The sequence below is a fragment of the Gouania willdenowi genome, chromosome 20 (assembly GCF_900634775.1).
Source record: "Gouania willdenowi chromosome 20, fGouWil2.1, whole genome shotgun sequence".
Lineage (NCBI taxonomy): Eukaryota > Metazoa > Chordata > Actinopteri > Blenniiformes > Gobiesocidae > Gouania > Gouania willdenowi.
In genome coordinates, this window is record NC_041063.1 from 8,944,639 (window position 1) to 8,971,032 (window position 26,394).

General features: G+C 40.8%; 1 protein-coding gene across 1 annotated transcript in view; it reads right to left on the bottom strand.

Annotated features, from left to right (window-relative positions):
• Window positions 1-26,394, bottom strand: part of sspo (SCO-spondin) — a 102,071-nt gene that overhangs the window by 47,657 nt on the left and 28,020 nt on the right. Inside the window, exons 36-61 of the mRNA XM_028434689.1 lie at window positions 23,424-23,561; window positions 23,162-23,344; window positions 22,947-23,097; window positions 20,727-20,886; window positions 17,704-17,752; window positions 17,393-17,503; window positions 17,185-17,312; window positions 17,006-17,117; window positions 16,788-16,915; window positions 15,255-15,396; window positions 15,020-15,151; window positions 14,799-14,934; window positions 14,652-14,727; window positions 12,841-12,862; window positions 12,080-12,200; window positions 11,280-11,493; window positions 11,061-11,202; window positions 10,835-10,990; window positions 10,609-10,683; window positions 5,237-5,392; window positions 5,027-5,170; window positions 4,789-4,953; window positions 4,212-4,403; window positions 3,999-4,121; window positions 2,839-2,968; window positions 2,634-2,759 (exon numbers count right to left, since the gene is read on the bottom strand). Of these exons, the coding sequence (XP_028290490.1) occupies window positions 2,634-2,759; window positions 2,839-2,968; window positions 3,999-4,121; window positions 4,212-4,403; window positions 4,789-4,953; window positions 5,027-5,170; window positions 5,237-5,392; window positions 10,609-10,683; window positions 10,835-10,990; window positions 11,061-11,202; window positions 11,280-11,493; window positions 12,080-12,200; window positions 12,841-12,862; window positions 14,652-14,727; window positions 14,799-14,934; window positions 15,020-15,151; window positions 15,255-15,396; window positions 16,788-16,915; window positions 17,006-17,117; window positions 17,185-17,312; window positions 17,393-17,503; window positions 17,704-17,752; window positions 20,727-20,886; window positions 22,947-23,097; window positions 23,162-23,344; window positions 23,424-23,561 (3,412 nt within the window). The remainder of the gene's footprint in view (window positions 1-2,633; window positions 2,760-2,838; window positions 2,969-3,998; window positions 4,122-4,211; window positions 4,404-4,788; window positions 4,954-5,026; window positions 5,171-5,236; window positions 5,393-10,608; window positions 10,684-10,834; window positions 10,991-11,060; window positions 11,203-11,279; window positions 11,494-12,079; window positions 12,201-12,840; window positions 12,863-14,651; window positions 14,728-14,798; window positions 14,935-15,019; window positions 15,152-15,254; window positions 15,397-16,787; window positions 16,916-17,005; window positions 17,118-17,184; window positions 17,313-17,392; window positions 17,504-17,703; window positions 17,753-20,726; window positions 20,887-22,946; window positions 23,098-23,161; window positions 23,345-23,423; window positions 23,562-26,394) is intronic.

A 26,394-nucleotide genomic window follows, 5' to 3' on the forward strand; every position in this document is an offset into this window, starting at 1 on the left:
AAAAACAAAAGAAGATTTAGTCCATCAGCTTAAACCCCAGATTTGGGATATCAGTACCACCTGGGGGTGACTATTTCCCTTTGGTATTTGGAACTTGCTATATGTCTCATGTTTATGTTTTGATGTGATAGTCCTTACAGACTGACAGCTTAATAGAGTTATACCCTTTGGAAAATACCCCAAAAAATCTGAAATGGCAAATTTGCAGCAGGAATGGCAAAACTTTAACAAATTCATGCAGTAATAGTCACAATGTTTAATTCAAACCATGCAAATACAATACTTGAGCACAGTTTGTTATTCTGCTCATTGTCATGGGTTGTTGGACATGCAGTAATACCACACAGTTTAGACTCAATACTAAACATTAAGTTTGACCTGCTCACTAAAATATAAAGACAAACTAAGACACACATCCACAGTATTTAGCATGATTGTAAACCCTTGAACATGTTACTTCATGTAGGAACAAATAGTCTAATGTTATTAGGCCCCCCATAGACCTGTCCATACATTCATGACAAGTTACTGCAGAACATCTGAGGTGGTTTGCATGAGTCACACAATTGCAAGCGAGTAACTGGAGAACAACATCTGGAGCAGGTTAGCCACATATTCAGTCAACAGCTCTAACTTGATGTCCTCATCAGTTGTCCAACCACATCTCCTGGGCTTGGAACAAAGGCTGGTTCTTCCGACTCTGGTACGGAGGACATGCATGAAGAGGAAGTCCTCACAAGGAGGGAGTTGACTTGTATCCACTTCTCCACGTGTGACACAGAAAGGGTTCTGACCAAAGCTTATTCACCTTAGTTATGTACGAAGAAGGCAGGTACATGTGGAAGGTGATTTCCTGTAGCTTCTGGAACAGTTCTGTAGATACCTAGTTCCTAGAAAGCATCACGATGGTCTTATTCAACTTCACCTGCTTAAGGGTTCTCATCTTGATACGGTATACATACCAATCAAGGCTTCACGGACACTACCTCCCAGTACACAGCTTCGTTTGGTGATGTCAATGAATCTGGTCCAGTTCTTCGTTCCACACGTATGGGACATGAGCTTTTTACCCAGACACAGGACCATGACGTCTGTTTCCTCAGCAGTAATGACAACTGACTAGTAGCCAGATTCTGCTTCTTCTTGTGAGGCCCGAGCTCTGGAACCTATTTCCACTGCTGTTTGTCAAATGTGAACAGCTCTGCGTCAAGATCACCAAACCACACCTTGTCCTTTAACTTCTGCTTTCCATTCATTAATCTACCAGGAACATGATGAGCCTTGTCTTGTTGGAAGGATGTAGAGTAGTTTTCTCTACTACTGGATGCTGTTCCCCTTTGGTTTCTGAACTCATCTCATCAATGATGGTTGCTGATGGTTCTGGGATAATCTCTGCTGGAAAAACATTCTTCTCCAAATGTCTGGCAACAAGGATCATCTGGTCTAATAGGGTCCTCTCAGCCTTTAGGATCACCTCCTTGGCATGGTCATGGCTCGATGGCTACTTTCTGATGTCAGAATATTTTCAGTTTCTTCTTTGCCATTGTGTCATGAAAGTGTGCAGATGGTCTATCTGCTTCCAGGAGCTCTTGCTCTAAAGCTTGATCTACCTCCTCTTATATCCTGTAGACGCAGAGAAGGTCTTTGGCCACTTCTGGTTGTACTGTAGTCTCAGTGGACAAACTGATAAGTTGTCCTTGTTCAAGGTTGAAGGGATTTGTTGTTTCTTATTAAAAGTTGCTCCAATGGGCATAAAACTCCATATTTTGATAAATCCAAATTGTGTCATCAGATAGACACCACCATTGCACACATCTGAGCACTTCTTAGCCAAGAAATCCATCCAATGAGCGCTTAGCGCTTGTGCGTAAAATGGCCGGTCCCTCCTTTAACCAGCTCTGATTGGCTAGGGCTAAAGCCACTCCCTCTCCCATCATTTGATATCACCAATGTCTACAGGCTCTCAGCTTTCCAACACTGTCAATCATTCTGATTGGCCAAAGCATTGCTGAACTGGACACCAAAGAGTGGAACCAAAATTAGCATTACGCATGGCACAGCAAAAACCTAAATAAGAATGAATATGTGTTTATATGTGTTTAATATGTGTTTATTTCAAACCAAATTGCAACATCTAGTGGTCAAACATAAGACTAATAATGATTGGAATCTATTTGAATGACATATTACAGTTACATGCTTGTTTCCAAATTTGTGGAAAGCACAGTTGTGGCAAAGTGGGATTTAGCCTGAACTTTTTTGTACAAAAACGTGTATCTTTGCCCTAACGTTTATTATTATCACCAAACTTGCTGCAGTTGATACATCCATACATTAGTTCAATTATTTCTGCTTTTACAGCTTTTGACCATGACATTTGGCTTTATATTGGTGTAAATCTCCAGTTTTTTTTAGATGGACTACAGATTTCTGTATTCAAAACATAATCTATTGTCACTCAGTATCAAATATTTCCAAAATTCCACATAATCTGTAACCACTAAGGGTCCTAATTCAATCTGAACAAAAATTAGCCATGTCGGTCTTGTAGAAGCTTAGAAAAATGTTATTTGTCATGGGTATGGGATTTGAGGTGAAAAAAGGCTGGGGCTTAAGAGGTTAAAGAGGCTCACCTGTAGCGCTGCTGTAAACCCAAACCACAAGCAACGTCACATGCTGACCAGGAGGACCATGCTGACCAATGGCAGGAGGCCACACAGCCAGATGTGTCACAGCTGATTCTGCCCCCATTGCACAGACTGAGAGTGGATAACAAACATCTTTCTTTAGGTGTGCACATGCTCAGACCATCAGTAGATATAGAGCTGTGATTCTCACCATGTCCCACACTCAGACATTCGAACCATCTGTCCTGGCAGCAGCGTTTGCTCCTCCCACAAACACACACATTGGCTGGAGTTGACACATCGACCATCCTGAAGGAAACGCCCATCTGGACAACGACAGCCTGCAAAGATCATCAGCTTCAATGAATCTGTGACAGAAGGTGCAGCTTCATGTGTAGGTCTACAGGACAGCAGGGGATCAGTGGACAGGAGGTTAACCTGGAGGTTCAGAGCTGAGGATGTTCAGGTGTTTAGTGAGATTAAGCAAAAGGAACAAGAGGAAGAACGAGCCAATCAGACGGCTCCTACTGGACAAGTTTGGCAGAAAAGGCAGAGAGACAAGATGTGTGTAGGAGAATTGTAGGGTAACATTCCAAGGATGGAGCGAAATCAGGAAGTCCAGTGAGCAGATGCAGAACATTGGTCTGAGGACAGAGAAGATGAGAGGAAGAAGATCTTGAACTTGAAGGAGAAGAGTAAGTCCAGACGGAGTGATTAAACTGGTGCTGATGTTGTAAAGGTGCGTTAACACCGAATGCTACTTCAGCAACTTCAGTGCCTCGATTACATTTAAAATCAATGTAAATGCAACGTCGAGCAACCTCCCTTCAACGGAGGCGACAGGCACGATTTCAGTGACTAGGTCACGCAACAAGCCACTCAAAGTTGATTAATTAGAACTTTTCAAGCAACTTTGAGTGACGCTGTATTGCGACTTGAGTTTCTCCCTACGTCACTCCCTCGGTCATAGAAAGGTGTGTCTGCAAAGCCGGAGGCTACACTGAGAGGGCTGCACACTTCCTCTACGGCTGCACGTTTACAGCTATTTAGATTTAAAATAAGTATATTTTCAATCAACTCATCCTTTAGTAACTGCATAAGTTGAGCATTTAAACCGTAAGTACATGTTGCTGTAGAAGAAGTGTGCAGCCCTCTCAGTGCAGCACTCTCACTGGAGCAAGGACTAAAAAGCGCAACAATCTTCAAGCGACTAATCATGGGCAATTTAAGGTACTATAGTTATTGAAGTCACATCCAGTGTGAACGCACCTTTTGAGCTCAGGTCAGTAACAACTTTATTAACCAGTCACATGACTGACTGACTACAGATTGAGGGCGTTTTATGATGGCGTGTGATGATGTCGCTCCTACCCTGAACACATCCTGAGGAGCAGCTGTAGTTCAGGCTGAGCTGTGAACAAGTTGGAGGACAGGGTTCAGATCTACCAGCCCTACAGTCCTCCTCTGTGACCAGGACCATGTCTGCAGCACAGCCTACACACACACACACACACACACACACACACAGTCAGTCACTCAGTCAATGTGTGTGTGTGTGTGTGTGTGTAAACCTCACATCCTCACCTGTCTGTGTGCCTGTGTGTGCCGTGCATGGCCGTGTGTTACAGCTCTGACTTTGTCGACTCATTCCCTCACATTCACGTCCTCCGTTCTTAGGGGGCGGAGCCGAGCAACTGCGGTTCCTCTGACTGACTCCGCCCCCACACTCCACATCGCACTGTGACCATCCCGACCACTCCGACCAATCACCATCAACTACACCCACACACGCACACAGTCAAACATTATTATTGTGAGGAAACAGAGGGTAGTGATGCATGCTGGGAGGTTACTGTATATCTGACCATCAGAGCCCACCAGTAACCCTGTCTGTGATTGGCTGACTGTCAAAGGTCAATAACTCTGCCTGTGATTGGCTGACAGTCAGAGGTTAGTAACCCTGTGTGTGATTGGCTGACTGTCAGAGGTCAGTGACGTGATCTGTGATTGGCTGACAGTTAGAGGTCAGTGACGTGATCTGTGATTGGCTGACAGTTAGAGGTCAGTGACGTGATCTGTGATTGGCTGACAGTTAGAGGTCAGTAACTGCCTGTGATTGGCTGACAGTCAGGGGTGTGGCTGCACTGATTGGTTCTCATACCTGAACATACTTGTGTGAAACAGGCTCTGGTGTCAAACTGAGGTCCATCACAGACCCCTCCAGGCAGAGGGGCCCTCACCACCTCCCTCTGTCTGAACAAGGACCCCAGACCACATGAAGCGCTGCAGGCGCTCCACTCCGTCCATGGGGACATTATGCAGTCCACTGGGGGAGGACAGCAGAGGGAGGCGGTCAACACATCACCACATCATCACTTCTACTGTACATGTGAACCTACAGCAGTCTGTCTCATCAGACGCATCCAAACAGTCTCTCTGCAGGTCGCAGCGGCGCTCCATATGGACACACTCCCCACTCCCACAGGAGAACTGCTTCTCAGAGCAGGAGGTGGGCAGCGGCCTCTGTGGGGTCACGGCGGTGCCTGATAATGTCCAGCCTTAGAGATCATTTTTCTCATCATATGACCTGATCTGATACTACAACCTACCACAGCGTTCTTCATCCGAGCCATCCGAGCAGTCCTGCCTCCCGTCACAAACTTTAGCTGAGTCGACACAACCGAAGGAGCTGCAGGAGAACTGTCCGTCCACACAGAGAACCCGAGGACGGCCCCCATCATGGAAGGTTGTGGTTGACCACGGTTCTACAGACCAACCAACACAGACGTTAAACATCGACAGCAGGGGTGCACAATACGTCGATCGCGGAGGCATTTTGTCTCAATCGCGCACTTGGGCCACAGACCTCATAAATGAATGAGAGCAGCACAGTCATGTATACTAAAAATGAAACCTAACAATTCAGTTTTTGACCTCCATTTGAGGGGGCGCTAGCGCACTAATCTGTTCATTTATAACCTCAAATAATCATTAAAAGAAGAACCTCCACCAGCCCTAAAGACAGACCCGACCAGGTACAATATATTTAATATCAGCATCATCAGACAACCTACGTGTGGAAGCTAATGAAGTTTTTTTAAAGAACAAAGTGAAACGCTCTGTGTGCTACTGTGTCTTTGATGAAGTGGTGCTTTGCATTTTCAAAATATTTTTCATCATTGTATTTAAAAAAAATATATTTTAAGTGTTACTGTTTCAATATTATTTTTATATTTTAATACAAAGAAGTGGAACAAATTGCAGCAGAGCTGAAGTCAGCTCTTTAAAACATTTTTAAATCCAAGTTAAAGGCGTTTCTTTTTCTCTACTACGTATGACTGAGAGGGAGATTTTTAATGTTTTTACTGCTGATTTCATGTTCTTATTTATTTTAAAACTGTTGAATGTTTTTATTCATATAAAGCACATTGAATTGTTTTGTGTATGAAATGCACTATACAAATACATTTTCCTTGCTTGCCTTGCCTTAATATTATACAAATATTAAATAATTATTTAATATTTGTATTAGTAATAATAATATTATAATATAATTGTAGTAGTTATTTACAATTATAACCCCACCCCTAACACAGTAGATCATGAAGAGCTGTCAGGCCTGTTCTATAGGATCTACAGATGCTAACCAACCAAAATGATAGATATAATATATTAATAAATGACATCTCCGACCATTTACCAATACTTACAATATTTAATACGAACGACAACATCCACCCAGAAACATAGGCAAACACATGCAAAAAAAAAAAAAAAAATACATTATATAAAAAACATCTTCAAGACAAAACATTGAAAACAGAACTACATCCTATGGAAATTACAACAAATACTACATACCAAAACACTGAAGATAATCTATTCTTCCCTTATTGGGTCACATTTAAATTACTGCTTATAAACTAAGACATAGTAATGTGTTTATACGAGAAAAGGTTAAATCTAACATTGGAAAATACAGCACTGTCAATAGCTATTAACAGCTAGAATAACCTTGATGCAGAGGAACGTAAACAAAGTCGGTGAATGTCAATGTCTAAGATGGCGCCGGTGTGTCTGGTGTGCCGCTTGGCTCTGCTCAGTTTTATTTGTTTTATGCTGATTTTAACATCTGTTACAAGGACCATCGACTCACTGCTGGTGTATAATTGCCAAGAATTGCTAAAAATAAAAGAAACGGTGCAATCGTGTACCATTCGTGATGCAAACAACAAGTCAGGTTCATTCTACCTGGCCGACCTGCCTGCGCACCTCCTCAGGGTGAATGCGCCGCTGCCCAGGAAGCGTAAACGCCGAGGAGTCCGATCCGGTCGGCTCGTGAAGCTGAAAGCCTGGTTGGCTCTTTCTCCCACCGCGGTGTGGTCCTCGGAACTTCCACGGGATTACAGAGACTGTTTTTTCCGCTATGTCTCACGACGCACACTCGCTCCAGTTGGCGCTTGGTTGGTGCCCATTATCGGACAACGGGAGGATCTCTGCGCGCTGCGCCCTCGCCGCTCTTCTTTCCGGGTTTCTGACGGTGTGTCCCCGGCTAACCTCAGGCCGCTGAGCTGGGTAGCTCAGGCGGCTACTACAGCTTCTACGAGGTGCGCACTCGTGAACGCGAGGTCTGTGGCAAATAAAACTTTCATCCTCCAGGACTTCTTTACATCGTGCGATTTGGATGTACTGTTTTTAACAGAGACTTGGATCAACAGCGGTGAGTCTACTGCTTTCTCAGAGTTATTACCTCCAGACTGTACTTTTATCAACGTACCGAGAACCACTGGTCGTGGCGGAGGTATAGCTACTGTTTTAAAGAACTGCTTTTATCACAAAGTGGTATCTGAGAGGTCTTTTTCTTCATTTGAACTGAGCTGTTTTGAGCTGCGACAGGCTGACCCAGTACTGTGCGCTGTCATTTACAGACCACCGAAGCACAACAAGGATTTTATTAGAGACTTTTATGAATTTGTTGCTTGTGTGCTCACGCGTAATGACAGGGTTTTAATTGTCGGAGATTTTAATGTGCATGTATGTTGTCCTTCTAAACCCATGGCCAGAGAGTTTTTGGACTTGGTGGAAGCTTTTAATCTGACGCAACATGTCACTGGCCCCACACAAGTGCACGGGCACACGCTAGACATTGTGTTGTCCTGTGGTTTTCCTGGGAACAATGTCGTTGTTGGAGATGCCGTGTTTTCTGACCACAGCCCTGTCATGTTTGATCTTATTTTGGACTTGGAGGTGAAGCTGTCTTGCGTGCGTCATGGTCGTGTTATTAAGCCCGACACGGCCGCTGCTTTTTCTCCTCTTTTTACTGCATCGTTTCTGGATCATCTAAACTCCGCTGCATCTATGGACACAGAGCAATTGATGAACTCTTTTACTTCCACCTGCTCTGAAGTCTTGGACAGTGTTGCTCCCCTCAGAGCCATATGTCCTAAGCCAAAGCAGGAACCGTGGCTCAATGACACTACGCGCACAGCTCGGCGTGAGTGTCGGAGGGCAGAGCGGAGGTGGAAGAAGGACCACTTGGAGGTCTCACACCAGATTCTTAGAGAGTGCTGGAGAAACTATCAAAGTGCTGTTAAAGCTGAAAAAACTCAATATTTCTCTAACTTGATCTCGAATAATGTCAGTAAGCCTCGAGTTCTTTTTAAAACGATTGGTTCTGTTTTTAATCCGAGTCCGTCCACTTCATTGGAGATGACAAGTGGAACTTGTGAAAAATTCCTCTCCTTTTTTAATGAGAAGGTTGCTGCTATTAGGGCCAACATATCTCCCTTTTCAGTGTGGAGTTGTGTATCCACTCAATGTTGCGCTGTTTTCTGTCAGTTTGAGTCTGTGTCATTGTCTGTGCTCACAGGGATAGTTAAAAAACTTAAACCCTCCTCCTGTCCCACAGACCCGGTCCCTCCTCGCTTTTTTAAAGAGGTTTGGGACACCATTGGCTCTTCTGTTAGGGAGATCATCAACAGCAGCTTGGCTACTGGCATAGTGCCAGCTTTTTGTAAGAAAGCTGTAGTTGAGCCTTTGATTAAAAAACCTGGCCTTGACCCTGCAAATTTGGCGAATTATCGCCCAATTTCCAAACTACCATTGGTATCGAAAATTTTAGAGAAATGCGTTTTTGCACAGTTGCAACCTTTTTTAGATGAAAATGGCACTTTAGACCCATATCAGTCAGGCTACAAAGCTTTGCACAGTACTGAATCTGCACTTTTAAAGGTTTTTAATGACCTGTTTTTAATGACTGATTCTGGAGGTTCTGCCATTTTAGTGCTTTTAGACTTGACGGCTGCTTTTGACACAGTCGACCACACAATTCTTTTAGATCGCCTAAGAGATCGCGTGGGTGTCAGGGGGACCGCGTTGGAGTGGTTTAGGTCCTACCTGTCGGAGAGGTCATTCTCCGTCAGGCTGGGGGACTCCACTTCATCTTCTGCCCCACTTAACTGTGGAGTCCCCCAGGGATCTATCCTGGGTCCCATTCTTTTTGCTATATATCTCCTCCCACTTGGAGAGATTTTTAAGAAACATGGCATGTCTTACCATTTCTACGCAGATGACTGTCAAATTTACATGCCCATTGCAAAGAATGACCACAGCCCCCTGTCACCCCTGCTCCACTGTCTGGGTGACGTCAAGGCTTGGTTAGCCCAGAATTTTTTAAAACTGAATGAGGGAAAAACAGAAATAATGGCATTTGGATGTACCCTCGCAGACTTGGGATCACTCCAAAAGTATTTGCATCCCAAAGTCACCAGCCTTGGCGTCACCATAGACAGTGATTTTAAATTTGATAAACAGATCAATGGCGTTTTAAAATCGTGTTTTTATCATCTTCGTCTTTTATCCAAAGTTAAGCCTTTTTTATCATTTAATCTTTTTGAACAAGTCGTGCACGCTTTTATTTCAAGCCGTCTGGACTACTGCAACGCACTTTACTTGGGCATCAGCCAAAAGGCACTTTACCGCTTGCAGTTAGTCCAGAACGCAGCGGCACGACTTTTAACAGGGACCAAAAAGCGTGAACACATCACCCCAATCCTTGCTTCTTTGCATTGGCTCCCTGTTAAATTTAGAATTGATTTTAAAATTTTATTGTTTGTTTTTAAAGCTTGGAATGGACTGGCCCCTCAGTATATCACAGACCTCATCCAAATTTACCGACCCCCGCGCGCTTTGAGGTCTGAGGGCCAGCTCCAGCTCGTGGTTCCGAAGGCGAACCGTAAAACTAAAGGGGACAGAGCGTTTTCCGTTGTCGGCCCTAAGCTGTGGAACGCTCTTCCCCTCCACATCCGTACGGCCCCCACCGTGGAGTGTTTTAAATCTCGTCTCAAAACTCACTTTTATTCTCTGGCTTTTAGCACCGCGTAAGTTGTGTGGTCCTCTGTGTCTTTTATTTTATGTTTTTGAGTTTTATTCTTATTTATAGTTTTTTAATGTGTTTTTATTTATATTTATTCTTTTAAACTGTTTTATTTTTATTTATTGTTTTATACTCATTTAGTGGCAGAGCTCATTTGTATTGTTTTGGTTTTATTGTTGTGGTCGCATGTTCAGCACTTTGGAAATGTTTTGTTGTTTAAATGTGCTATATAAATAAAGTGGATTGGATTGGATTGAATGAAATCTGCAGGGAACAAGGACGACACGAACAACGATAGAGAGGAGGAATGAAAAAAGACAACACTGACTACAGATGAGAATAAATCCTACATAAAAAAAAATGAAATTGTGTACAGACTGTTTGACCAGAGAGACAAGCTTTGATGTAAATTTTCTGTATATAAAACAGGGGATGGGACTTGGATAAGCAAACTGCTTCTCTCGTCTCCTTTTTCGGCATGTACAAAAAAAAAAAAAAAAAAAAAAAAAGAATAACAAAACTTCCGTGAATGCAACCATGTCGGAAATAAACTGAATAAATAAATAAATAAATAAATAAATAAATAACACTATCACTCTGTTTTACCGGCTGTGGTTTGAAGTCCAGGCCTCCCGCGGTGGAGCGGCGTGCTGACGTGCATTCCAGGACGCCCCATGGGTTCTGTAGAGAGAACATTTAGCGCTTTGAGATGACTTTTGTTGTAATTGGTGCTATATAAATAAAGTTGAATTGAATTTAATTGAACATCAAAGGCTTAGAGAAATAAACACTCTGTTGAAGAAGTGAAAATAATCAATCGTGTTCTACAGACCAGTAGTTGCTACTCCAGGATGGCCATCATGGGGCTGGGTGCTGTGGAGGCCAGGGGCACCTGTGGTCCTGTCACCATGGAAACCTGGTGGTCCTGTGATGTGGGTTTGGTTCTGCATCCCTGTCTCTCCTGGACTCTGAGACGTGACCAGCTCATCTGGTCCAACAGAAGGAGGTTTGGGTCATTGTCCAGGACTCAGAGAACAGAACTAGAAGAACTAACTGACCTCCTCTGCAGCCCAGGACCTCCACCCGCAGGTAGAACATGTGTCTGAACTCTGTGGGGATGATTCTCATGTAGCGAGCTCTCACCAACCGCCCTAGCCAGCGCGTCACAGGGGTCCGACCCACCATCCGCACCTGAAACACCTGCAGAACCAACAGGAGCCACACATAGAAACAGAAGCTTCTAAAGCAACGTTCTCTAATATGAAAGAACCCAGAACCTGAGCAGGTCCACCAGGCTCCTCCTCCTCTGTGTAGTCTGTGAAGTTTGTGCTGTGCAGAGCGAAGGCCAGTCTGTATCTGCTCAGGTAGCCCCACATACGCTCACTGCCCTGCAGGACCACCCCAGACACCCACGTAGGCTCCAGGAAGTCCACCTCCAGGTATGGGTGAGGGTCTGTGGGAAGAGGGCTCCAACCAGGCTCCATGATCTGCCTGTGGGTACACACCAGGGTATTTCAGTTACAATTACGTTCAATTACCCATGTTCAATTACGATGACAGTAACCTGCATTTTGTCCAATTACAGTTAAATTACAATTTTTTTTTTTTTATCCTCAGAAAGTCAATTACAATTCCGTTCTCAATTACTACAGTTCAATTACAATCAATCACAATTATTGAGCCTAAAATAAATAACCTAATAAAAGTGAACGTTCCTCTTGTGTTAGCTTTCTGTTAGCATCTCTAATGATAACGAGTCCTAAATCAGCTGTAAAATACACAAAAAAATATTATCTATCATCTAATTTATTTCCTATCTATTGATTACCTTGTTAGGCTTCCTAATCAATGACAATATAAGTTTTAATATTTATGGTGTGGGCATCTGAGCCTTTTTGAAATGTTAAAGCTTGATATGAAACTTATTTTAATAATTATTAACTACATATTTAGTTGTATGTGTGTGTGGTACACACACACGCACGCACGCACGCACACCACACACACACACACACACACACACACACACAGAGCTCTAAACAGGAACTAGCATTAGCATTAGCAGTAGAATCCTCACACGTTAGGGACGATGTTGAGGCGTCCGGCGTCTGCAGGGTTGTTCTCTCGGTGTGAGGACGAGGTCAGCTGACCATAACGAATTCTACCGTCTTCTAGCCCCAGAGGAGAAGAGCAGATACCTGCAGCACATGAGCCACAAACACCTCTAAACACCTCCTCACTTTAGAACACGTGTTTCAAACTCATTTTAGTTCAGGGGCCAAACACAGACCAGTTTGATCTCAAGCGGGCCACAGATTATATGATGGAAAACAAGAAATTTCCACGTGTCCTAAATTGCTCTTCCACATTTAAATTTTTTGTTAAGTATGTAAAGCACCAACAATATCCAAGCACTATGACAGATTTCAGTCCTTGAATTTACTTCATTTTGTGATTAATATTCATTTAATTTGGGGAAATATTGTGGAATAATTTGAGGAAAATTGCAGGATTTTTGGAAAAAAAATAAAAATGATGAGTGTTTTTATGTGTGATATAACATGGGAAAACTATGAGCATGCACTGCAAATAATATGAAGTTTAAGTAAATGTATGAATTTTGAAGACTGAGATATCTATAACTCAATTGGTTGGTAATTTACACATTGATTCTTCATGTTTTTTTCTGTCATTTCTTTACTTTCTACTGTAGGCCAAGTTAAATGCTCTAAAAGGCCAGAATTGGCCCCCGGGCCTTGAGTTTGACACGTGTTCTAGAAGAAAACACTTCAAAACTACACTTATGAAGTCACTTTAGGACATATGTATGAGACCAACCTCTAGACCCTGGTCCTGTAACCTGTAAATGCAACATTAAGAAGCATTAGCAGAGATTAGATAATGTTTGAGCAGGTGAATTTACTTCCTGTCCCGCCCTTGACACGCCCACATTCCACCGTAAATGATCAAAGGAGCTCGTGAATGGTTTTTGCATCTAAACAAGCTGCTGACCAATGGGATTTTAGAGTTAATCACATCAGAATAACAAGGAACAGAAAAAGAACATCTATTGGTGGTCACATGTAGAGTTATCACTAATAAATGACAAGTAGGTGAGTGACAGCAGAAATTAAGATGGCGAACGGTGTAGATGTTATAGAACATCCTCAGGTCTCAGAGTGAGGTATCAGGTATCAGGAACACTTCTGTCATTGGTCAGACCAAATGGACTCATGACTCAGCAAAACCTCCGCCAGATGAAACAGCCTCACTTTTAATGAACTTCGTTTCAAGATGTGAAAACATTCAGAAACGTTCTCACTTGTCAAACCAAAGAAACGGCCTCAGGCTTCAAAATAAAAGTCATCAGACTCGAAGGCCTCAGTCTGTAAAACACGACATGGCGTTTTATTTTTAAGCAAGTTTAAAAGCAGTTCTTCTTCTTCTTTTAAAAAATAAAAAATAAATAAATACATTAAAACATACATACATACATAAATAGTTAAATGAAACATTGATATAATTACAAAAAAGAAATAAAAAATTGCTTTTACTAACTCTCATATCAGAAGCAGCACATATTGATGACATCATGTGTATTTCTGGTTTCTTCAAAATAAAACACGATGTGGTGTTTTACAGCCTGAGGGCATCGTGTCTGATGACTTATTTTGAAAACTGAGGACGTTTCATCTGAGTCCGTTTGGTCTGACCAATGACAGAGGTTATCTTGATACCTGATAGCTAGGGATGTAACGATTCACTCAACTCCCGATACGATTCGATTCACGATACGATTCTCTCACGATTTATTTTACAAAATGGGACTGTAGACAAATTTTTTTTTTGGGAAAAAAACTAGAAAATACTGTACTATTTTCCTTTTATTTTTCATTGTCAAAAGAATTCCTTGATAAACTATTAAAAACAATGCAATTTAACTAAAAATAAATCTTGAATGAAATAAAAAAAGGAATAATACAAATGAAAATGAAGCCTATTAATTTAAATTCTGGTTCTATAATAAACAATGCAAAACTGCATAATAGTTCTTTTTCTTTTTAAAAGTGCAACTGAAAATGTATTTTGTGCCTTAACAATTGGACTTTAAAAAAAAAAAAAAACAGTGATTGCACTCATTTACGTCATATTTGTTTGGACCAGCAGAGGGCGCTGGTAATCCAGTGGTCGGTTGGCATGCAGATATCTAGCAGTGAAGAAGAGAAGCTATGCTAGCAGACAGAGCTAATAGAAAAACGTGACTTTTACAGATATTCAAGTAATATTACAGATATTCCTTCGGTGCTAAAGGGGTAAGGAATCATTTATTAACATGTTTAAGAGTAGAAGGCGGCCAGAAATAAAGTATTAGCAGATTCCGCCCGCCACCTACACTTGTGGATAGCGCCCTCTGCTAGTTAAAAAAAGTACTGCGATTCAATTTTCAGAAAATCGATATCAACCACGATACCTATGAATCGATTTTTAACTGTTCTAACATCTAAATTGTAGTGGAGGAATGTTTATAAACATTAGAACCTATGTAATGTCTCTTAACTGTTAGCATTAGCTCAGATTGTCACACTGAGAAGACTTTAAAGTGATAACTAAGAGAGAAAGCAGAGTTTATGGTTCCAAAGGTTCCTCACCGTAGGCTTCAGAGCAGGATGAGTAACAGCAGCCATCGATGGAGTCCTGAGAGGAGCAGCTGTGGGTGTGTGTGTTCTGTGAGCGAGGAGAGAACCAATGAAACACAGCAAAAACATAAACATTATAAAGATGATATAAAGCTGTACCTGTTAGTCTGAGGACATCCCCGTTCATCCTCTCCACTGGGACACTGGAATGTTCCATCACAGACCTGATGTGAGTGGATGCAACCTCCTGGTGGAGAGCAGGAGAACTGACCCTCAGGACAGCGTGGGACGACCTCTGAGGAGGAGACGTCACATGACACTGGGTCAGAGCTTCAGAAGAGGTCAAAGGTCGTCACTGTAGATCAGTGTTACACACTCACCACAGTTTATCTCATCAGATCCATCTCCACAGTCATCATCTCCATCACACACCGCTCCACCCGGACCTGCTGCTACACACAGTCCATTCACACACTGGAACTCCTCCTCTCTGCAGCCAGTGGTGGGACGCGCTGGGGACGGAGAACCAGTGGTTTCACACCAAATAAACACACACACACGCACACGCACACACACACACACACACACAGGATGTAAATAAAGCAGGAGGTCTACCTTCAGCACAGCCCATCACCTCCAGTCTGAGGTAGATCCCGTTCTGAAAGTCATAAGGTAGCAGACGAACCAGACGGGCCGACACCATCCTCTCCAACCATACCTCTGCCACGCCCCCATCGTCATGGTTACCAAGAAACACCTGAGAACATCCACAGAGTGGGCTTCAAGGGACAACCGGTGAAGAAGGGTGTGTGCAATCGTTCCTTAATGAGGCAACAATGACTACGTTTAATCTACACATTTTTTAAAAAGAAAAGTCCTGCATGTCACACTGATGCACTACAGTTTTTAAAATAAACTTTCATTATGTTTCATGTGAAAATATTTCATTCAAATTCGTCAGACCTGAAAGATAATTTATTTATTTCTATATTTTCTAACCTCTTAAGCCCAGACCACTTTTCTTTGAAAATCCCATACCTATAACCAAAAACGTTTTTCTAAACTTCTCCATAACCTACATGGCAAATTTTTGTTCACATTGAAGTAGGACCCTCAGTGGTTACAGATTATGTGAAATTTTGAAACTATGTGATACTGAGTGACAATAAATCATGTTTTAAATAGAAAATACTGTAATGGGCCTAAAAAACCCCTAGAGATTTACATCAAATATAAAGCAAATTCTCATAAACAAAGGCTATAAAAGTTGAAATGATTAAACTAATGTATTGATATTAAATGCAGCAAGTTTGGTGATTATAATAAACATTAGGCCAAAGATACACATGTTTTTGTACAAAACAGTTCAGATGGAAGCCCACTTTGCCACAACTGTGCCAGAGTTTTACACAAATTTGATTCCAATCATTATTGGTTTCATGTTTGACCACTAGGTGTTGCAATTTTGCTTGAAATAAACACATATCCACTTTTATACAGGTTTCTGCTGTGCCATGCGTAATGCTATTTTTGGTTCCACTTTTTGGTGCGGTTACGCATGTGTTTAGCTCAGCAATGCTTGACACTGCTTTGTAAAACTCAGAGCTTGTAGAAGTTGGTGATAACAAACATGATGGGAGTGGCTTTAGCCCTGGCCAATCAGAGCCGGGTAAAGGAGGGACCTGCCATTTTAGCACTATGTGCCTCATTGGACGGATTTCTCGACTGAGAAATGCTCAGATGTGTGTAATGGTGGTCTCTATCTGACTACATGATTTGGATTGATCAAAATATGGAGTTTTATGCACAGATAGAGCAACCTTTGATAAGAAACAACAAAAGTAAGACACAATTTGTCATCATTGCTGATGATCATTTTTCTGCTGCAGGGGTCAGGCCAATAGATAACTGTGATTGTTTTTTTTTCTACTTTTGAACAGACAGACAGAGATACACAGACATAGAGAGATACTCTTGCTTCTGATACTGAGCGTGAGCTGTTGCAGGAAAAGCAGGTCTGCTAAAACTTTGCTTGTGACTAATTAGAATAAATTACACATAAATAGTATTAATAATTAATAGTAATAATTTGTCTTGGAAGCTGTTCAGTTAAAAGATCTGAGATAAAGGTGAGAAAACCTTTCTGACCTTTGGTCTGAGTTTGTCATCAGAGACCAGCTCTTTGTAGGTGAACCAGTGCCTCCCATCAGAGCTGAACTGGAGATAAAAGCTGGACACGAAGGTATCAAAGACCCCCCCACCCTGGGTCAGAACCCCTGTTAGAGCACAGGGACACATGTGTATATACAGCTTTAAATCAACCAATCACAGCCTGGTGTTCACAGCTCCATCAGATGAAGGTTTACCTGTGATGTTGTAGGACCTCAGCAGGTCTATCTGGATGTAGGGGTTTGGACCAGGGTCTCCAGGTCTGTGCTGAGGGAGGTCCCTGTACTCTTCGGGTTCTGGACTCCAGCCCTGGACATGACGTTCACAGAATCACCAAGTGATCATTAAATATTAATAATTACCAACAGGTGAGTACCTGCAGGTCCCTGTGAGCGTCCCAGGAATGGAGACGAGCTGCTTCAGGAGGATGACCCCCCTGCTGGGATGAAGCTGTGAAACTAGAAGCTGGAAGAGTCTGGACCCCCAGAGGAGACCTGCACTCCTCTGCACCATGGAGAAAACAAAGATAGAAGGTTAAATATCAGAATAAATGACCAAAACAGCTTCTGTTCATAGTTTATTACCTCCAGGATGAAGTGGGAATGTGGGAATCTGAGGAGTAGCGCCCCCCTCAGGCTGGGATGTGACAGTGACAGTGGGTGGGCTGGATGTTACATTTAGTGTTTGTTTTTCTCCTGGTGGAGCCACACATTAGAAAGCGTTGAATCATTCAAAGGAGAACATTTATACGTGCATCTCATTTTAAAAGCTGTGAATGAACTCTTTTAAATGTTTTTAATTTCTAAAACGGATCCTTGTGTTTTAAGAGAAAACACCAGGACAATATTTATATTATTTGTATTCATATCAATAAGCAGAGCGTGAATGTGTTTACCTGTGCAGTAACAACACTGGTCACCGTCACCAGGGACCAGACGTTGACCCTACACACACACACACACACACACACACACACACACACACACACACACACACACACACACACACACACACACACACACACACACACACACACACACACACACACACACACACACACACACACACACAATTAAAATGAACACTTTTTTTGCTTCAAAATTGTGAGTTTCGTCCAGAGCAGGCGCAATTTGGCATTTTTCAACTTTATTTAGATTGTTTCAGATCCTTAAACGTGTTAATATTTCAACATGTTAAAGCCTATATCTATTGTTTTCAACTGTTTCCATCATATCTTCTGCATTATTTCATAGAGGGTTCAGCAGCTGCAAATATCAGCCCATGCATCCTCGCTCACATTTTGTTGAAAGTGTCTATTTGTGGTTGCCGTATGGACAACCCCCGGCGCTATTGCTACGGTTACCTTAAGTACACGTACGTAACATTTTAGGGTTAGGTTTAGGATTAGGTTTAGATTTAGGGTTGATAATAACCCAATATTGCAACAATTTTCAAAGTCAGGGTTCGAGTTAGGGTTAGGTTTAGGGTAAGGTTTAGTCTTTGTCACGTAACCTAAACTTGCCAAATAGGGGCGCTGCGTTCAGATAGAATGTCGGTATATTGATACGGCAACTGTACAGATAGCCACTGCCCATTTTATTCAGGAAATGCAATTTTTCTAGTTATTTTTGCTTTTGAATGCATTATCACTCGCTAATGGGTGAAAAAATATACATTAATTCTTATAAAATAACTCACTGAGTGTCATTCACGTCTATATACGTGAGTTGTGTTTTTTCGGCTGGGTTTACTAGGAGACAGTGTGACGAAGTTCTCCTGTGAATATCTAACTTGTACCATGATGTGGTGACATGTAGGTGGTAGCAGAGCACCTTTGGATGAGAGATCACCCATTATGAGCAGAGCTCAGAGGGAGAGGAAAGGAGTTTACAAGACAGAAAATGGCACCACGAGAATTAATGCTGAAGCTCACAGCAGCACACATTCGACCAGAGCATGTGTGGAACTAAGTGGACTATTGAGAGTGTCGCGATGGTAAGAGGAAACAACCAAAAACACGGAGCAAGCGGTGAGACTTGGCATGTCCGGAATGAGGAGGAAGTGGCGTGTGTGCAGACTGACGGGGGGAGAGACTTGGAGGAACGCCAAAATACAGTAAGAAATCCATTCAGCTCTGATCCAGATAGAAAAATAATATTAATGTTGCCATCAAAAGCCCTGTCTTAGAGTTGTTTTTGTAGTTTTATAGAAGGAAACCAATGTTGAGGTGTCACTAAAGCAAAAAAAAAAAAACAATTGCTTCAAAGTCACTAATAGGTTTTTTCAGAAAAAGACGTTTTTCTCAGCTTTTTGTCACAAACTGGTGATTTGAGTGAAACCTGCCTCTATTCAACTACTGATTACAGAAGAACGAAACAAGCTAGAAACAAAATTATTTTTTCTGATGAAATTAGAGACTTTAATCTTTCATAATGTGGTGTTCAGAATCTGGAATTCAGATTGTCATAGTACAAAATATTCTGTGGGTTTTTAAAAATCAGTCAAAATGCTCTCAAACAGCTGGCTGAGGGGGTAGAAACTGAAAATGGCTGGCATTGAATGAGTTAATGTATATTTCTTCACTAATCCTGCTCTGTGCTTCTTTAATTCTGAGATCCAATTGTACACAGAATTAGTTGTTTCCACTCCTGGTTGTGGAGGAAGTCTTCCTCAGCCTCCACGGGAACCAATCATGATATGATGGGATGCATTTACAGCTCACATAAAGGTCTGATCCCAGGGTTGATCCCACAGAGTGACATGTGTCTGCATCTGGATTTACAGCTGCACTGATTGGAAGCAGATGATCCTCATTCGTCTTTATTAGCCTCTATTAGTCACAGCTAATCCAGGGCTCTCTGGTCCATTAGGGACAAATATCTACGTCTTTACAGAAGCATGTCCCCTGGATGTCCTAATTACTCCTCTGAATCACAACTACAGCGAATAAAAGTCTAATAAAATCAGACGTGTGACAGAATGACTTTTATTGAGTTTTATCTTTATCACCCTGGAGGAGTCAAATAACTCTTCACAGAATTCATTACTGTCACTGAGTGACACACAATGATCTGTGTGGTCAGTGAGCAAGGCATTAATCTGGAGTTTAGCTTCTTGGCAAAGGAGACTTGGTCTGTTTTAAAGCAATAATGTCATAATTTAGGCTTTATTTAATAATTCTTTTCAGTATTTCAGGTTTTAGAAAGAGTTTCAGTGTAAGTTTTAATCACTTTCTTTGCTTTTGTTCAGCAGACGCTGTTCACTGTGTGTGTGTGTGTGTGTGTGTGTGTGTGTGTGTGTGTGTGTGTGTGTGTGTGTGTGTGTGTGTGTGTGTGTTCCTTATTATAGTGTTGAATTATTTGTTTAGATATAAAACCCTCTAAAACCCTCTGCAGACGGATTAGTTAAAGGTCTGTCTGAACAGGTGAATACAACTGTAAGCCAAACACATCTTTATATTTCTAATTGTATTATCCTCTACAACACGTGTGTCAAACTCAAGGACCGGGGGCCAAATCCGGCCCTTTAAAGCATCCAATTCAGCCTGATGCAGAAAGCAAAAGAGTCAGAAAAACCATGATTTTTTTTTGTTGCAAATTAAACTCCTTTAGTTGTAAATATCTCAGCTAGATATCTCCAAAATAATACACAACTTTAATGAAACAACATTATCAGGGCTCACATCCCCCCATGCTTGTATCACATGATGGAAGTCATTTTGTTAAAAGAACTCTCATTTTTTTTTAAAAAAAAAAAAAATCCTACATCTTTCTTTGAATTATTCTTTAAAATTTCCCCAAATTACATAAAAATTTGCCACACAATTCATTCTGATCTAAAACAATCAATTAAATTGCAAATAAACATCTCTCAAACATGAATTGTATATTTTTATGAAGCAAACAGAGTGAGTCTTACCTGTGGACATCCAGAGACAGCGTATGGACAGTAGGGGGCGCACTCCACACTCAGGTTTGGAAGGCAGTGACAGATCTGACACTCTTTAGATTTCCATTTGTCTCCAACAGAATGAGACTGACCTCCATACTCACAGTTATCACAGGGATCAGTCTGACACCTACATTGGCACAGGACACATGCACACTCAGCTCTGAGATAAGTATGTACTCACAGCTCTGAGATAAGTATGTATTCACAGCTCTGAGATAAGAATGTACTCACAGCTCTGAGATAAGTATGAACTAAGCTCTAAGATAAGTGTGTACTCACAGCTCTAAGATAGGTATGTACTCACAGCTCTGAGATAAGAATGTACACACAGTTCTAAGATAATTATGTACTCACGGCTCTGAGATAAGTATGAACTCACAGCTCTAAGATAAGTATGTAATCACAACTCTGAAATAAGAATGTACTCACAGCACTAAGATAAGTATGTACTCACAGCTCTGAGATAAGTATGAACTCACAGCTCTAAGTATGTACTCACAGCTCTGAGATAAGTATGTACTCAGCTCTGAGATAAGAACGTACTCACAACTCTAAGATAAGTATGTACTCAGCTCTGAGATAAGAACGTACTCACAACTCTAAGATACTGTAAGTATGTACTCAGCTCTGAGATAAGTATGTACTCAGCTCTGAGATAAGTATGTACTCACTGCTCTAAGTATGTACTTAAAGCTCTAAGATAAGTGTGTACTAAAGCTCTGAGATAAGTATGTACTCACAGCTCTGAAATTAGTATGTACTCACAGCTCTGAGATAAGAATGTACTCACAGCTCTAAGATAATCATGTACTCACAGCTCTGAGATAAGAATGTACTCACAGCTCTGAGATAAGTATGTGCTCAGCTCTGAGATAAGAACGTACTCACAACTCTAAGATACTGTAAGTATGTACTCACAGCTCTGAGATAAGTATGTACTCTCTGCTCTAAGTATGTACTTAAAGCTCTAAGATAAGTGTGTACTAAAGCTCTGAGATAAGTATGTACTCTCTGCTCTAAGTATGTACTTAAAGCTCTAAGATAAGTGTGTACTAAAGCTCTGAGATAAGTATGTACTCACAGCTCTGAAATTAGTATGTACTCACAGCTCTCTAAGATAAGTATGTACTCACTGCTCTAAGTATGTACTTAAAGCTCTGAGATAAGCATGTACTCCCAGCTCTGAGATAAACATGCACACACACCTCTGAGAAAGGTATGTACTTACAGCTCTGAGATAACTATGTACTTGAAGCTCTACGATAAGTATGTATTCACGGCTGTTGGATAAGCATGTACTCACAGCTTTGAGATAAGTATTTACTCATAGCTCTGAAATAAGTATGCACTTAGAGCTCTAAAATAAGTATGTACTCACATCTTTGAGATAAGAGTCTACTTAAAACTCTAAGACAAACATGTACTTAGAGCTGTAAAATAAGCATGTACATAAGCTCTAAGATGTATTGGTGTGTATTTAAAGGTGTGTATTTAAAGCTCTAAGTGTGTACTTAAAGCTCTAAGATAAACATGTAAATAAAGCTCTAAGATAAGTGTGTACTTAAAACTTTGAAATAAGAGTCTACCTAAAACTCTAAGACAAATATGTACTTAGAGCTGTAAAATAAGTATGTACTTGTAGTGCTAAAATAAACCTATATACCTAAAGCTCTAAGATACGTGTGCACTGAAAGCTCTATGATATGTGTGTACTGAAAGCTCTAAGATAAATGTGTACTTAAAGCTCTGAAATAAGTGTGTACTTAAAGCTTTAAGATAAGCATGTACTTAAAGCTTTAAGATAAGCATGTACTTAAAACTCTAAGATACGGGTGTAGTTAAAGCTCTAAGGTAAGTATGCACTTAAAGCTCACAATGTTCTGGTTCAGTAGATGAGGATAAGTTACCTCCTAGTCTTCCTGTAGATTAGTGTGTACTGGTTCAGTAGATGAGGATAAGTTACCTCCTAGTCTTCCTGTAGATAAGAGTGTACTGGTTCAGTAGATGAGGATTAGTTACCTCCTAGTCTTCCTGTAGATAAGTGTGTACTGGTTCACTAAATGAGGATAAGTTACCTCCTAGACTTCCTGTAGATAAGTGTGTACTGGTTCAGTAGATGAGGATAAGTTACCTCCTAGCCTTCCTGTTGATAAGTGTGTACTGGTTCAGTAGATGAGGATTAGTTACCTCCTAGCCTTCCTGTAGATCCCTCTACATGCTCTCTGGTCTCCAGGACTGTTGGGATGAACTGGGCTCCTGAAGGACCACTGGACACTTTGGACCCCACATGGTCCCAGACACTCCCCCCACCCTGACCAGGAGGACCAGCCACAGTGCACTGCAGGGACACCCAGTGGTCAGGCTGAGGATCAGCAGGTAGAGCAGGTTGCATGTTCTCTCACCTGAACAGTCTGGGTTAGGTTCACATCTCTGAGCTCGTCCTCGCTCACACACACACACCTCACAGTCCACTTTGATCTTCTGAGAGGGCCAGTACCTCACACCCTCCACCTCACACACACACTCAGTGGGAAACACACACTGATGGGTGGAGCTCATCACCTGACCCTCTGGACACCAGCAACCTGAGACCATATGACCAGAACACAGCATTAAACACAGCTTTTACCCATAATGACCCTGGTTGGACCGGCCCACACTGACCTGGGACACATGGTTCTGTGGACGGACACATGGTCTCACTGCTGATGTGGGAACAGGACAAAGGACAGGGCACACAGAGGTGTCTCACCAGACCAGAAGGACAGGACATGTTGGAACAGCCCTCAGTAGGACATGGTTCTAGAACAGGATTAACAGGACAAAGTCTTTACTTTACTGGACCAGGATCAGACCTCCAGCCAGTCCAGGATCTCATTCAAAGTAAAATTTACATTAATCTTGGAGTGTTAAACCAATTACATTACATCATTACATTCAACCCAGTTTAATATCAAACAAATAAAGGAAATAAGGAGAACTTTACTATACGATTGTCATGTGCCTACGTTGACATTATTTAATGAGAATGAATATTAACCAGGGTTGGGGTAAATTATAATTGTAATCGCACAATTGATAATTAATTACAATTATGGTGTAATTGGTAATTGGTAACAAGGTAATCAATAGATAGGAAATACATTAGATGATCGATATTAGTTTTATGACCCGTTAGCATTAGAGATGCTAACAAAAAGCTAACACATGAGGGAGGTTTACTTTTATTAGGTCGTTTATTTCAGGCTTAATAATTGTAATTGAACTTTAGTAATTGAGAACTTAATAGTAATTGACTTCATGAGGATAAAAAATAATTGTAATTTAATTGTAATTGGAATAAAATGGTGGTCACTGTAATCATAACTGAAATGTAATTGAACATGGGTAATTGAAAATGTAATTGTAAGTGAAAACAATTGACCCCAACCCTGATATTAATACATCATTAATAATCTGCTTCAAAGAAAAAAACGCTGATGCAAAAAAAAACGACAAAGTTTGACTTCATACTTCATACCTGTTTTTAGTCACTTTTACTGTGCTTTAGCTATTTGGTAAATTAACATCAGTTCCTCAAATCTGTAACTATGGAAATATGTTTGAACATAAATATATCAATTATATCAACCATAGTTAAACTCTATTAATGCTTAATTTAAATTTACTAGTGTAAAAGTAGACTTTACTAGTGAAGTAAAAAGTTTCACTAGTTAGCATCATATGCTAATAAGGGGGCGAGGAAAGTAAATTCAGACTTGCCGTTGGCTTTTAAAAGTATTCCAACCAATCAAAGAGCTGGATTTGGTTTGAATCCCTCCTACTTCATTTACATTAGCTCTACTAGTACTACTAGTGAATCTATGGACTTTACTAGTACCACGAACCAGTTATTTTAAGTGTACTAGTAGTACTAGTAAACAAAACAAAAAAATACAAGTAAAGGTTTTAGGAGCACTAGTACGAGTACACTAGTAACTCCATTAGTAGTAGTACTAGTGAAGCTAATAACATATTTTAAGTCTACTAGTGCTCCTAGTGACATTAAATTGTTTACTAGTAGGTTATTTTTCTTTACTCGTAATCTCTACTCACGCACTTTTACTAGTGAACACAGTTTTTGTTTATTAGTACACTTAAAATATCTAACTAGTAGTACTAATAGAATGTTTTTAGTCTACTAGTAACACTAGTAAAGCCCATAGATTCACTAGTAGTACTAATAGAATATTTTAAGTCTACTAGTAAAGCCCATAGATTCACTAGTAGTACTAAGAGAACGTTTTTAGTTTCCGAGTAACACTTGTAAAGCCCATAGATTCACTAGTAGTACTAGTAGAATATTTTTAGTCTACTAGTAGTACTAGTAAAGCCCATAGATTCACTAGTAGTACTAGCAGAATGTTTTTAGTCTACTAGTAGTACTGGTAAAGCCCATAGATTCACTAGCAGTACTAGACCTAATGTAAATGAAGTAGGAGGAACCAAATCCAGCTCTCTGATTGGTTGGAATAGTTTATAAAGCTAACGAAAAGCCTGAATTTACTTTCCCCGCCTCCTCATTAGCATATGATGCTAACTAGTGATACCTTTAGCTTCACTAGTGAAGTCTACATGTGCACTAGTAAACCAGCACTAGTAGAGATTAATCATGGTTAATAATACCTAATATCATATTTATGCACAAACGTCTCTTTATATGTAACTGCAGACATTATATATATATATATATATATATATATATATATATAGTTATTTATTTGTGGAAGTGTTAAAAACAGGAAACATCCATCCATCATTTTCTGACCCATTTGCTCCTTTACAGGGTCTGCTGGTTTCTATCTCCAGCTGTCATGGGGCACTACTATAGGGAACACATCCATCGTAGAGTTTTGAGTTTTTCTGCTATAAATAAACAAGGTTTCATCGTTGGTTTGTTCACTAAGTTTTTCATTCGATGACTTATATTGCATCTGTGTTTGTTTTGATGTGTCTATTGTAGAGGATTTTTATCATTTCTGTGGCTGTGGATTTATGTGTGTGAGCAAATGATCCTATTTGTAGGTTTCCTTTATATTTTACAATATGTTTGTATTTCTACCTCAGTCTGAAAGGTCATGGGTTTAAACCAGGCTTGGGTTTCTTTTATTGGATTCTTCCATCAGACTCTAAACCTCCAATCCTTCAGTTGAATGTTACACAGGAGACTCATTAATCATTCATGTCTAACTGAACCACACGCAGTAGAATCACTGTTGGTTGTTCATCTGTGAACACCAACAGGACAGGAAAGCACAGGACCAATGACGAACATTTATAAAATAAAATATATTTCTTGATTTCTGTATAATTCAATGTGTGTGCACTAAGATGGTTCAACCCTCACACAATAGACACTGTTTTAAATGAGCCTTAAAGACACAGAGCAAAAGCTGGACGGCTTTTTGATAAGTCAACCAATCACATCTTGCTGGCAAATCCCAGGCCAGGAGATATCTGTACTTCCCTTATGCAACAGCCACAAACCTGGGCCTCGTCTCAGGGACAAGCAAACGTGTTAAAACTTTACTTGTGACTATAACTAGAATAAATTACACTGAGAAATTTAAAATCTCTTGTGATCCGTCATCTAGCT